General features: G+C 35.6%; 1 protein-coding gene across 2 annotated transcripts in view; it reads right to left on the reverse strand.

The window, feature by feature from the left end:
• Positions 1-14,514, reverse strand: part of Kdm5 (Lysine demethylase 5) — a 561,081-nt gene that overhangs the window by 258,175 nt on the left and 288,392 nt on the right. For both annotated transcript variants that reach the window (XM_090393222.1, XM_090393221.1), the window contains 2 exons: positions 9,256-9,406; positions 7,858-7,975 (listed from right to left, as the gene is read on the reverse strand). In XM_090393222.1, coding sequence (XP_090249348.1) covers positions 7,858-7,975; positions 9,256-9,406 — 269 coding nt within the window. The remainder of the gene's footprint in view (positions 1-7,857; positions 7,976-9,255; positions 9,407-14,514) is intronic.

Raw genomic sequence — 14,514 nt, forward strand, 5'->3', positions numbered from 1 at the left:
TGGACAGATTGGCAGACTGGGCAAAGGAGAATGGATATCAGTTTAATGTGACAGTGTGGAGTTATGCATGTTGGGTTGAAAAGATTACCAGCTGTATACCACATTGGTGGAACTGTACTCCAGGAAATTGATGAAGCCAGACAATGGCTAAACCAGCTCATCAGATTACTTGGTTACTGAAGAATATTTTGATGAGCAAAGACAAACAGGTTATTGTTCCTCTTTATCGAGCCTTGATAAGACCACCTTGACTACTGTGTGCAAATCTAGCTGCCAGGGTTTCTTGGTGATGAGAAGGAGGTGAAGAGGATCCAGAGGCAAGTGACCAAGATGGCATGTCTATGGAATGATCTTTACATGAACAGGTTGAAAATTTGAGGGTTACAGAAACAGGTTGATAGGCAGAAAAGGGGTGATATGATTGAGACAAATTACTGAGATTTTTTTTTTTTTTACAAGATTAATTCAGAGGCAATTTTTCAGAACAGGTCTGGTGGTAGGGGAACTAGAGGTCTTCCATGGAAATTGAGTAAGAGTGTAGTTAAAAAGGCTGTTAGAACTAGGTTTTTAGCTTGGAGAGTAGTAAATGAGCAGAATAGGTTGCCAGAGTTGGTTGTGAGTGCCATGATTGTGAATGAATTCAAAAGTAAGTATGATAGATACTGTGCAAATGTTGGATAATTCTTGACAGTTTAGGGCCTCCCTTGATGAATCTAAGGACTAACTGGAGTAGTCCATAATAATAGTTCTCTTTTCCATTAATACTTCTTAATTATAAAAGAGATGCCATAAGTACCTTTTTATTGTTACATGCCACACTAAAGGAGAGTACCAGGACAAAGGAGGACTCTACACCAGAGAACAACACAATCCATCATCTAACTTTTTTTTTTTTTTAATTATATATTAACTGTTTCTTTTCACCTGTGTTGAATTTGAAAGTTTATTTTTCACTTGGTTAGAGTATAATAAAATTAGTTTAATCTTTTATCCAAGTGTGAGCAAACAAAGTTTGTGCCTGAAAGTATCTTCAGGACTGGGGTAAGGTGGAGCAAGCTACCAACACTCCTACTCAGTATCTCCTATAATGCAAAACATCTCCTTGCGGATATGTCTAATGTTATGCATTAAGGGAAGGGCCACTAACCAGACTAGTTTTGACCTTTATTGAGGTCTCTTCAGAGAGAGAGCCAGAGCCAGTGAGATGTGTTTTGCATTATAGGAGATACTGAGTAGGAGTGTTGGTAGCTTGCTCCACCTTTGCAACGAGTTGCCCTGGTGTTGTACCACCTTACCCCAGTCCTGAAGATACTTTCAGGTGCAAACTTTGTTTGCTCACACTTGGATAAAGGATTAAACTAATTTTATTATACTCTAACCAAGTGAAAAATAAACTTTCAACATCTTTCTCTAAATCCAGAGTAATTTATTAAAAAAGGGTGGCACGCCATTTGGCAACGCCTATAGGTAGAGATGACCTGCTAATGCTTCTGCCTGGTATCTCCACTTGGGCCTGGCTCTCACTGAAGAGACCTCAATACAGGTCGAAACTAGTCTGGGTAGTGGCCCTTCCCTTAATGCATAACATTAGACATATCCGCAAGGAGATGTGTTTTGCATTATAGGAGATACTGAATAGGAGTGTTGGTAGCTTGCTCCACCTTTGCAACGAGTTGCCCTGGTGTTGTACCACCTTACCCCAGTCCTGAAGATACTTTCAGGCGCAAACTCTGTTTGCTCACACTTGTATAAAGGATTAAACTAATTTTATTATGTTGAATTTGTTCTGACAGCTGACCTCTGTTTTACTGATTTCTGGTTTTCTTAAAAAAAACAGCAATGTTATGGATGTTGAAGCATGCTTGCTGTGACCAACACTCCAGTTATTCTTATAATTTCTGATTTTCTCAAGTAATGCAATTCTTAATTTCCTGTGTTACTTCTTTAAATCTTACATGATCAAAAAGAGTTTAAAACAGAGGTTTTAATATCCATCTATGGCCAAACTTTTCAGTAAACAGGTACTACCCTCAAAAAGTGGCAATATATTAAATTCAAAAGATTTGAAGACAAGAATCATCAATGGAAAAGAAGCAGAAGTAACAGAGAAATACAGTTTACAAACTGGTCGCTGCCAATGTGATGGCAACCAAAACAGTTCCCTACAAGCATAGAAAAACCAAAACTCCAATTTTTTTTTTTCATGTGCATGTTAACCCTGTGCAAGAAAGGTCAGAAGACCTATACCACTAGTGTGGAATGTGTGGGCAAGTGATTAAGAAGAAAATGTAGCTTGTTGATATGTTTCTTAAAGGGTAGAAGGTTGTACTCCTACCTTTTAAGGTTGTAGGGGATTGCAGTAGAGTGGGGAAGGAAGGCTGATGGCAAATGATTCGGCTTCCCTATCAGCTTGATCTGTGAAGATGGAGTAGGGGAGCCAATGTTATGGACGTTAAAGTCCCAAAGCAGAAATTTGGGAATTTAGCATCACATGGGTAATAAGTTTGTAAGAAATCAATTTTTAGTGATAGGTAGTCAAAAAGGGCAGCAGGATTGTCAGAGTGAGGTGAGCAGTCAAGGCAGCAAATGAAGGCTGTGAAGTGAGGTAAGGAAATCTTGAGCCAGAGTAGATCAAAACCAGGGATTCTAAGTTCAACAAAAGCAGATATTCTATCCTTTTGCAAAATGTAGAATGAGGTAGTAGTCCCAGCTACATCCTACACATCGTATAGGATGTAACTGGGATAATTGAGGTGGACTATGGTCGTGGAGGATGCCAACTGAGGTTCTGTTAGGAAAAATAGATCAGGTTTTGATGTCTGTAAGTGGTGATGTATGTCACTAATTTTTGTATTAATGCTTCAAATGTTGGTGAAATTAATATGCGTGTTGCTTATTAGAGAAAGTTTTGGTATTATTTTGGGTGGGTTATTATTTGTTCAATTTTTTTTGTCATTTTTTAAAATATAAAAAAATTGTTTTGCTATTTTTTATGAAATTTTTTTGTATCTGCAGTTAAAACTGAAGCATTTTATAACTGACTTTCATGTGTAGGGTGGTTGATTCAGAAAAATCAAAGGGGGCATGCAACCAGGATGAGAGATTTATGTACATTACTCACAGTGTGCCAAAACTCCAAATGTGACCTTAGATAGTGCCCCCTGCATACCACTGACCCAGTCTCCCTCGAGGCACAATACGACAGGGTAAGTTGCAGCATTATTAGGATTATTCAGGATTGTTTGCCAGGAAGCCTTCAACAGATGCACTGCCACTGAGCTCAGTCCCGTGCACACTATAAAACAGAAAACTGTTTTACTGCTATATCCTCAAATGGAACAGAAACCAGGTCCCTAACTGAAAATGATAACAGCATAATGAGAAGAGAGGGTTAGGAGACAGCGACTGGGAGCCCTACTCATGGGAATGAAACATGGCAGAAGCCACTTCACACCTCCAAAAAGCATGATGGTGGTGGTAGTAGTGTTTCACTGGGCAATGAAATGAAATACCACAGAGAGGTCTAGTCGGCATTTCCTCACAACTAGGGAAGATAATATGTATTTAAAGCAAAAATATTTGCCCCAACAGATACCTGTTTGTGGAAACAGGCCATTACCAAGGGAAAGTGAGGATGACTTGACTGGGAGAGGCTTTATATTGTGTGATCACCAGAAATTAAAGAAATTATACTCTTAAGTTTCTAACATCAGCCGCCATGTGTTCTTAGAAAATGTAAGACAGCAATGCTATGAGTAAAAGTAGGTAATGAAAAGTCATGGAAGAACTTTGGTTAGAATCAAGAATAGCAGAAGAGGAATCAAATGATAAGTGATTGAAAAAGTGAAGACAAAGATATTTAGGATGTCTAGAGCAATTATTTTGAAATATTGTTAAGTGAGATGAGCAGTGACAGAACAGTGGTAGAAATATTCAAGAGATTTGCAATGCAGTAAATGAAAGTGAAAAGGAGGATTTACTTTGAAAGACTGCTAAATGAAACATGTAGTGACAGCACAGTGGTGGAAAAAATTGAAAAGGGAATGCAATTAGGAGTACACATCAATGTTTGATACAGAAAAAAAAGGCAGCACAAACTTGAATGTTGAAAGCTTGCTGAAGGGTATATTTGACCAGAAATGCTCAATTATAGAGATATATATAAGATTTACTGTGGCTACACTGCATAATTTCAGAAGGCCTAACCAGAAGGTTGAATTCCAGATGATCGGAACTAGCATAGTACACTTTCACAAAAGGAGAAATGAAAAAGAATTGAGCATTGCAGAGGAATCTCCCTGTTCGGTATAGATAAGATTTTTGCCAAGTATTCTTGAAAAAAAAAACTAAGAAAAATGGTGGGTGAGAATGCTACACAAGAACAAGTAAAGTTCATGTAAAACAAGTGTTGTCATGAATTACAGAAATATACCCCCCCCCCCACTTGCAAGTTAGATATAAATGGCCTGTCATCACAGCCAAAGTAACTTGGCTTCTTTGAAACCTGAAATTTCAAATCTTATCTATCTACAAACAACCATAATATGATTCTTAATTGCATATTCAGGCCAGTATTTTTTATTTTTATTTTTTTTTTGATGAAATGCCCCAAGTTTCCATGGGGCCATACCACTCCCCGCCCCACAAGACCAACTGTTCAAAACAATTCCAACTATTGACTTATAGCTTAAGTATGGGCTATATATGGCTGTGCACAATATAAATGAAATATTATGCAGCAATATATAGTCCATACTTAAGCTCTATGGTTAGAATTAATTTATCTACATCCATAGATCATCTACATGGATAACATTATGAAGGAGAAATGACATAAAAACTAATAACAAAATGAACATATTCAGCTCACCTCTCTAATTAATGCAGATGCTATAATCAAATCCCTTAAGACATGAGAAAACTGGTTAACACATTTTGAATGTAAAATCAAAAATTAAAAAAAAACTATGAAAAACAGTTTTCAGAAACATAGAAAACTTTTGTTTTCTTGTGAAGAAACTGTTAGATGTGCACAATAACTAAATACAGAAAAAAATGGAGGCTTTATAATGGCTACACTGCATAATTCAGAAGGCCTGGTCAGAGGGTTAAATTCCAGATGATTGCAGTAGAGCTCTCATAGTACTGTCTTGTCAAGTGTCATCTACTTCCAGGAGGTTGACTATCATGAGCTTACATCACGTATGGTTTTGTGCTTCTCTCTTACATCCTTCATAAGACAAAACGGTCCAGTCATTAATATTTCCCTTCCAATCTGTTCTTTATTTTCCTCTTCATCTTTTTCCTAGTATCATTCCTTCTGAAGTATTTTTAATAGGGATTCATGGCTTAATATGTGACCAAGGTTTTCCTTTTCTTAATGGTTTTCAACAGAGTCCTATCATCTTCAATATCTCTAAAATTAGAGATGGTGAAGGACATTCTGAATTCAGGCCATACAGAGGTTGTCAAGATTAGATTTATTTTAAGACAAATAGTTGAGCAACACTACAGTTATATGATGCAAATGGGGCATTATATGAAAAATCGTTTGATGCAAAATCAGGTGTGCTACGAGGTTGCATGTTATCTCCAATGTTATTTATCATCTATATGGATCACATTATGAAGGAAAAGATTTGATATCAGATTTTTATGCAAATGATGTTAAACGTCTAAATAAATCCAGTATAAGTCTGCAGTATTATCTGGCTAAATGGAAGAGTTATAATAAATTTCGTATGAAAATCAGCAATAAAAAGACACAGACAATGCTGAAAACATCAATTGCATCCTCACTGGAGAATATACAGAGCAAGTAAAACATTTCAGCTATTTATGCACAATTTTTAGTGAAGATAAACTGAGAGCAGTTAAGAACTAAAACACTTGATCAAAGACTAGAGACCACAGATATAAGAATTCTCAGAAAGATTGGAAGAGTAATAGAGGGCATCTTTGGCAGTATCATTAAAAATGAGGATATTAGGAATGAACATGACATTGTTAGCATTCAGGAATGTGTTAGCAGAGCTAATCTCGGATAGTGTGGTCACCTAAACAGAATGGGAGAGAAAAGATTAGCAAAACAAGTTCTCTGCCAGTTTGGCAGGAAAAAGAGATGCAAGTAGATCAATACAAGTGCCTTAGAAGACAGAAATACAAGATACAATAATGTTGGAGTCTTGACAGATACCAGATTAATTTGGAGGAAAATTGTTGACAAGAAGTTAGTGATGACTTAGCTTTTTCATGTAGTACTATCATAATATCCTGTACACCTCCTGAGGGTACATATCAGAAATTTGATGCTGCTGATGATAATGAACATTTTAGCTAGTTAAACACAACTTTTAGTGAAGATAGGAAATTAAACATGGATACATATTAGCTGAATGAGATAGTAGGATGGGAAACCACATGAGTAAATTTTATACTGGAAAAGGAGAGAAATTAGCTAAAATACTACACTAGTAGTATACAAGATAGTCTTTAACTAGTTTTAATGTATGAATTCAAAAGGTGGGTTAGAAATAACACATCTCATTAGACTAGTGACTACTGATATTGAGAGTTCACAGAAAAATTTGAGAACTGATATTATCAATGGAAAAATGATGCGTTGAGCAGTTCATCAGAAGACCAAAATTTAAGATGTAACAGTATTCTAGACTTAACAATTAACAGATTAATTTATAAAATAAAATACTTTTTATCCACATAAAGATAAAATTTATAAATTACGACACTTTCTATCTTTCCATTTATTTATGTCAAATATGGCACACACATCGGTGGCATTGAGTGTGCTGTTGTGGCTTATGCAACCTATGGTACAAATTTCACATCGGTATGACTGTATGAAAGTTTTAAGATTGTATAGTACATCAGTGATCATCTTAATTGTCTAATGCAATTAATTATAGGATAACTTAGAATACTTTATCAATTAATTGCAACCAAATTTGCAAAGAGTGTGTGTGGGGGGGGAAACAATGTGTTTATTTTAAGATACTGTATATTAGAAAACAATAATGAAGGAGAATGCTATATTTGGTTGGTATCTTTGAATTACTCAAAAGTGTAAAATTTGGAATAGGAAGATATGGACCTCCTTCGACTACAATACCATTTTCCATTGTAAATATGGACAAAAAAGTTATAAATTTATCAAAAATTATATATTAAAAATGTGTCTATATTATATATAAAAACTTGCTTACCACGTCAGTTCACATTTCACGCAGTCAAAACAGATGAAACTCAGAAAGCAAAAACAGCAACTCATGATAACGTTCAACTGGATTGGTTGACACAATAACCAATCACAGCCTCAGTGCTATTGTCTCAGAGCTAACCCTACCTCACCTTCTGAGCAGTTTAAAACTACTAGAATGCCAAGAATTTGACCCACTGCACCATCTGGTACATCTCTTCAAAGGGTTCAAAAGTGTATGTATTTTGAACATACACCCAGGCTATTAATGCAAACGTGATGCAATGTTTACACTTAGAAAAGCGTCGTTTTCATGAAGCATTAGCATATTGTATTTACTTTTAGGAATCACGCAAAGTCTGGAAAAAATTGGGGGAGCCTTTAACAAGAATAAATGCAAAAATATAAAATCGGTAATATTGCTATTCGGTGGATGAGCACCACAAACCTAGCAGATCTTGAACATTCATATACACACACACACACACACACATCTTAATGTTAAATGATAAGAGAATCTAAGTATTCAGGCGAAAGTAAAATGAACGTCTTCCTATCAGAAATATAAATTTCTGTTTTATCAAAACACTTATTACTGGAAACAATATTTTATAATATTTTCAAAAATAAAAGATACAAACCTTAACAAGAACAGCTTCTTTAATTTCACAAGCGAGACTGGCTAGTTGCTGATAAAACAGCTGTAGATCTTCAAGTGTAAGTCGAGCAACATGTTTACCATCACTTGATTGGCGATTTCTGAAAGGAAGAATAAGAGTTTCCTCAGGTTGAAGAATGTATCATATGTCACAGTAGCACAGTAGAGTATTTAAAACAATTATTTGAAGTTTATGGTTAAATTTAAAAATTTTAAATCATCAAAAATACATCCAGCCACATTTTTTTCAGTGACTTCAACCCTCAAAACATCAAAATTGCATTTTTAACTTACGTTAAAAATGCAATTTTTATGACCATCAGGAATCCCTGCTAGACACAAAACGTGAAACATTTTCAAGTCACTTCATGTTTCCTTTACTGGAAACAGTAAACAGTGGTCTCACACTGGGTGATGAAATTCATTTTTGTCTAAGGATGAACAAACAATCCATGCCCATGGTGGCTGGAAAGTAATACATTTGGTCAAGCAATGCATCTCAATTCCTACAATATTAAATTTTTCAGCCTTCAAATCGAATAATTAGTAACAGTATTAAAAAACCTGGAAAAATTAGTAACAATATTAAAATTATGAACTAGATGCCTGTTCATGATGACAATTTTAATGATATTATAAGGAACAAATGAGAAAAGATTGGTAAGAGGATGTGCAAGCCACTATTAAATCCTATACAAATAGCTGGATTGCCAACTGCACTAAGGATGTAACAGCATTATACATAACGATAAGGGCAAACCTTTCATTATAAGTATATCAACATGGTTCTTCATCCTCAACAACTAATTACATACTAAGTCGGTCTAATAGTCCTGGTTGCAAGTACTGTAATGAACCCTACTTTCAAATAATGCACAGAGGTATGTCAAATTAATAATCCTTATTTAATATAATTCCATTTATTTAGCATCTCTGTAAACTAGTTGGTTAATTCTTAAAACATGGAGTGCTCCATTACCAAAAATAGCCTTGCTTTCTCTGTAAAATTTCAAATATAGGAACAACATGATTTTCAGAATTTAAAAGCTTTCAGGAATTTTCAAGTTTGCACTGAATGTTTAGTTTTGCATGAATATTATTATTCCCACTATATAATATTTGTTACATACAAACAGTTTTTTTTTTTTTATTTTAAATTTCATTTACCTAGAGATGGAAACAAAAGCTCTGCATACAAACTTGTTCTAATCATTATTCAGTTACTGTAATATATATCAATAAAGGAAGCTAAATGATGCAAAGTAAATTTTATTTTCAAATATCTCATCAATCCTGATGTAGTGAAATGTAACATTACAAACTATAGATTAGCATCACATGATTTCAGGTGAACATGCATAGATCCCGACCCCAAGCTTACCTGGTCCTAACCTTCCTGCTCAATAACTGCTGAGCTAAAGATGCACATTTTTCTGCTTCTTCTACAGAAGTAATAACAGCTTGAAGTAATTCACTTTTTGGAAATTTTTTTTCTTCAGCTTCCTGGATCAGTTCTTTCAATTCTAAGAGTTCTAAAAGAGAGATTAAAAAAATCATGTTTATATAATTAATAAAAACTGATTATTTATATATATATACACACACACACAATGTTTTTTTATATAAAAATAAAATTCTATATGAGAGAGGGCTAACAATGAAAAAAATGAATTTATAATTTCAAAATTATTTTTATTTTTCAACATAATCTCCTTTAAGACCAATACATTTATTCCAGCGATGCTCCAGTGCCATTATCCCGTCCCTGTAATGGTTCTCAGTAAGATCTGCAAAATACCCCTCTACCGCTGCAATCACCTCTTGATTCGAAGAAAAGAGTTTTAGTTTTGGGAAGAGATAGAAGTCAGAGGGAACCAAATCTGGGGAATAGGGTGGATGTTCCAACAATTCATAGTGCAGATCCCTTGATTTTCCCATTGTCAGAATACCTTTGTGGGCAAGTGCATTGTCCTGATGAATGATTTTTTTCTTCTGCAAACTGGGTCTTTTCTCACTATTTTTTTCATGTAGTCTGGTTAAAAGATCGGAATAATATTCCCTGGTTATTGTTTTACCCTTTTCAAGATAATTAATAAACAGAATGTCCTTAGCATCGCAAAACACCAATGCAATGACACCTTTCCTGCTGATGGAATCGGCTTCTGTCCACTGTTTTGACTGCTGTTTGGATTTTGGTGTGTAATGGTGAATCCAAGTCTCATCCATAGTAATAAATCAACGCACAAAATCAGTTTTATTCTTAAAAGGCTCCAAACACTGTTCAGAGATTTTCATGCAAGTGCATTTTTGATCAGCACAGCACCTATCTTGTATAAAGCTTTTTTATTTGCAATTCTTCATGCAAAATATATCTTACACGTTCTTTTGAAATGCCTATAGTCTCAGCAATTTCACACTTTGACTCGCCGGTCATCCAATACCATATTGTGCACTGATCAATGATTTTTGGTGTTTTTGGACGTCCTTTACATGGATCATTTTCAAGGCTGCTATGGCAACGTTTAAACTCGGCAGCCCATTTCTTAATTGTCGAAAACGAAGTAGAAGAGTGCCCATAAACTTTTATGAACCTTGAATGAATTTCTTTTGGCGTTAAACCTTCTTTTGCAAAGAATTTTATAACCGTACGAAACTCAATTTCAACCATTTCAAGGGATACAGACAACACTTTTGCTTCGGACCGATGTATAAAACAAACTACTTGATAGAATGACTTGCAATTTCACATGGATGCTTATGACAGATGTACAAACTTAGAAAAAAAAAATTGTGCCAAGTGTTGCCATCTATGGTCAAGGCCGAGAACTTTTGAGACCATCCTCATATAATACCACAAAAAATTTGTGCTAATAGAAAACAATTTCAATATGTATTATTCATCATCTCACAAGAGGAGGAGTTACAAAATCTATAATACATCAGAAAAAAAAGAAAAGAAAATACAAAAGAAAAGAAAAAAAGAGCTCTTTTAAAAAAGTATTTGTCTAGGAAATACTTTGCCTTTTGGTTAAATTCATGGTGAACTATGCCAGAGATTTTTGCCTATGGACTTGCACAAGACGGGACAGCTGTTTACCATAAGCATCAAATGATGCGTGAGCATCCACCATTGGCCAAGAAACTGCTGTTCTGCTTAGTATTCTGCCAATCTTGGAAATAGTATTCCAGAAACATCTTACAATTTGGTACCCTACATTAAGGATGAAGGCTTTTTTTTATGTATTAGTTAATATTACTAATTTGTAGTATCTTAATTCTCAAGAGACTCAATGAAGGTGTAGAAATTTCGAAAATATAACAATGGTACGAGACAGGAAACTGTTCGAAGTTTTCTACCAGATTCTCACTTTTGTGCCAATGAACTAAACTTCGTACCCTACAAATCTTCAGTCCATCATAGTAAGGTGAACTGCACAAATCATCCACCATTCTGGTCTCTAGATCCTGAATCCTTTCCACTACTTCCATATCCTCAAGAAACCAGGAAACCAAATTTGTGCTCAATAGTCTACATATGATCTTATCTTCTTATCATCCTATCAATGCATTTAACATCCAGGCAATTGTTTAGCTATGTGTTGGCAACTTTTTAATGTCCTCTGGACTTCAACTCTGCTATTCACTGTCAACTGCAAAAATCCACATTATCTATTGTCCTCTCTAGTTTAGCAGTCAGCAAATAACTATATTTCTGATCAAATCATTCCCAATATCATTAAATTATGCAAATTAAACAGCAGAAGCCCAGATACAAAGCCAATTACATACCCTGGTTCACTTGCATTTTTGTTTCAACTCTATGATTTACTACTCTATCCATCACTGTTTTAGCTTTATGTCCATTTCGATTTGCTTGAACTAATGTAATACAGTTCCATGCAGTATACAGTCAAATGCTTCAGCAAAGTTTAACAACATCATGGTGTAGCTATTTCCCTTAACCTACATTGTCACTTCATTGCAGAAAGTAACTAAATTATTAAAATGATACTTCTCTTCTCATAGCCATGCTGTTCACCGTGGAGTATCGTATTTGATCTGTCAATTCCTCATTTTTGCACATTAAAAAACAAACACTTGACCACCATTCCCAAGATATTAATTAATTTGTAATTTGCTACTTCTGCCTACTTTATGTACCAGGGCTAGCTTGACCTCTTTTTATTCTCTTGGAACTTTGCCAGTGGTGAGATTTTAAAATAAACAGCCTGGTTAACGTAATGCCATTTCTTTTGCACTTTCCTATGACATAACAGCAGATATCTCATCCAATCCTATGGCTGCATTCCCACGAAGTTTACTTACACAAGTTCGTCTTTCTCTATTCTCATATCGATCCTTGTGTCACATCAATCATTATAATTCAGCTGTTTCTTCTTTCTATCACTTTTCTACCATCACTGTTTGTTTTACAATCATGTTCCTCTTACCCCACCACATAAAAAAATAACTTGTTTGGGTTTCCTTTGGCTTGCTCAGCTAATTTCGCACTCACACCATCCACAACACATTTGCTTTTTTGAACCTCTTGCTTAATGATGCTACTTAAACATTAAACTCACACCTCATTTATTCTTTTGACCATGAGTATGTGATCTAATCCTGTTTGTATTATTACCCTTGACCTTTTTGCATGCACTGCTAACATTTCTTGCAGATTCTTATGGGATGCCACTGCTCCAAGCATCTGAGTTTGTCATAATCACCAACTTGGTGGTTTAGATATACTGTTTACTTGTATAAACTCACTTTTCTCCTCAAAATTAAACTGAAAAAAGCATGGTGCAAGATATGTGTGGGGATTTTTTTTCAGAAAAAAACTAAATTGACATTTATAATTAAATCCTCATTATTCATTATAATTGCACACTATAATTATAAAATGAATGCATTTAAATTTTAATTATCGACATTATTTATGCGATCAGCCACTCACCTTCATCACATGATATATTTGAATCTTTAGCAACAATGCCTCTGTAATTAAATGAAAACAAAGAGTCACCTACTCAAATAGTGTCATCTTCACTTCCATCCAAGGCATAAGAGATAACGTTTAAAAAAAAAAATTAAAAAAACTCTTGGCAATTATTTATTTCTGGGGAAATCATGTCCCAAGCTCTAAAAATCCAGTGGCAACAGATCCCCGCCAGTCAGGTCGTAGTCACTGGCTGCCATCCACTCCATGTAGAACCTAAATCTCACCTCATCTCCCCCCCCCCCCCCCCCCCCACACACACACAGCACAATCCAAGATCGAGTAGAAGTCAATGCTCTCATTTCCACATTTCCTCTGCTGGTAGTTTCCATCTCTTAAACATATGATTGGTGCAGTATTAACAAAAGATTGTGTGGCTTAATCACAAAGGTAAGCCAACGATTGTTGGCTTACCTTTGTGATTAAGCCTCTTCAACCGAATTCCAAAATATCTGAAACTGCCATAACAACATTCACTATCTCTTTCTTAAAGTTTTATACTCGTAGACAGGCTTATACGTTGGTTATGCATTATTAAAACACTTAAGGAATTGAATAACGTAGTTAAGGATATAAATTAAATTATACTTTAATAAATATTTTCCGATATTTCGGCAACGTCATGTTGCCATCTTCTAAAGGAACTTACAAAAAAAGGCACGTGCATGTAGGCACTACAAACACAGTAACTGGGAATGAAGAGATGAAGCTATTGTTCTCCTAAAAGTCCTGATGGTGCCCTCTAGTGGGCTAAGTAGGTGTTCTTGGCCGTTGGGCTGAAGGTCTGCTGATGTAAGCCTCCCAAATTTGGGGCAGTCGCATACAACCAAATTTGTTGAGGTCTGGAGAATTTCTTAGGGCTGAAGCTGATTCCATAAATAGTCTTTCGAATTTGTATTTGCTACAGTGTATTACTGTAGCTTTCTTCCACCGTATTCTGTGGCGTGTATCCAGAGCATGGTCTGCAAGACCAGAATGGCTGTACTTGTGAAACCGGATGTAGTCCTTGTGTTCAGAAATTCTGATATTCGCTGTCCTGCCTGTTTGGCCAAAGTAAGACAGTTTACAACTGCAAGGGACCTGGTATACACCAGGTAGGTCTAGGGGAAGTGGTTGGTCTTTAGTGGAGCGGATAAGGGATGCCAATTTTCTGTAAGTTTGTAACAGGAGGTCAGGTCATGCTTTTTTAAGATTTTGGTAATCTTTTCCGAGGCGCTTCGGATGTAGGGAATGGTGATGGATTTAGCGTAATCCTTGTTGTGGAGGGGGAGGAGATCTGTGGTTTGTAGGTTCTAATATTTTTTGGATTTTTTTGAGGGGTAGCCATTGGCTGAGAAATTGTTGAGGATGTGATTTAGTTCAGTGTTTAGGGCCAAGTCGTTTGAACAGATTAGTTTAGCCCTGTTGTATAGTGTTTTCACTATTCCATATTGTTGTGTGTGTGTGGGGGGATTGTTGGTGAATGTATCTGCCTGTATGGGTGGGTTTTCTTATGGAGGAAGAAAGCTACAGTAATACACCGCAGCAAATACAAATTCGAAAGACTATTTATGGAATCAGCCTCAGCCCTAAGAAATTCTCCAAACCTCAACAAATTTGGTTGTATGCGACTGCCCCAAATTTGGGAGGCTTACATCAGCA

Source organism: Typopeltis vanoorti, chromosome 5, assembly GCF_054136105.1.
Source record: "Typopeltis vanoorti isolate ZY-2024b chromosome 5, IOZ_Tvanoo_1.0, whole genome shotgun sequence".
Classification (NCBI taxonomy): Eukaryota; Metazoa; Arthropoda; class Arachnida; order Uropygi; family Thelyphonidae; genus Typopeltis; species Typopeltis vanoorti.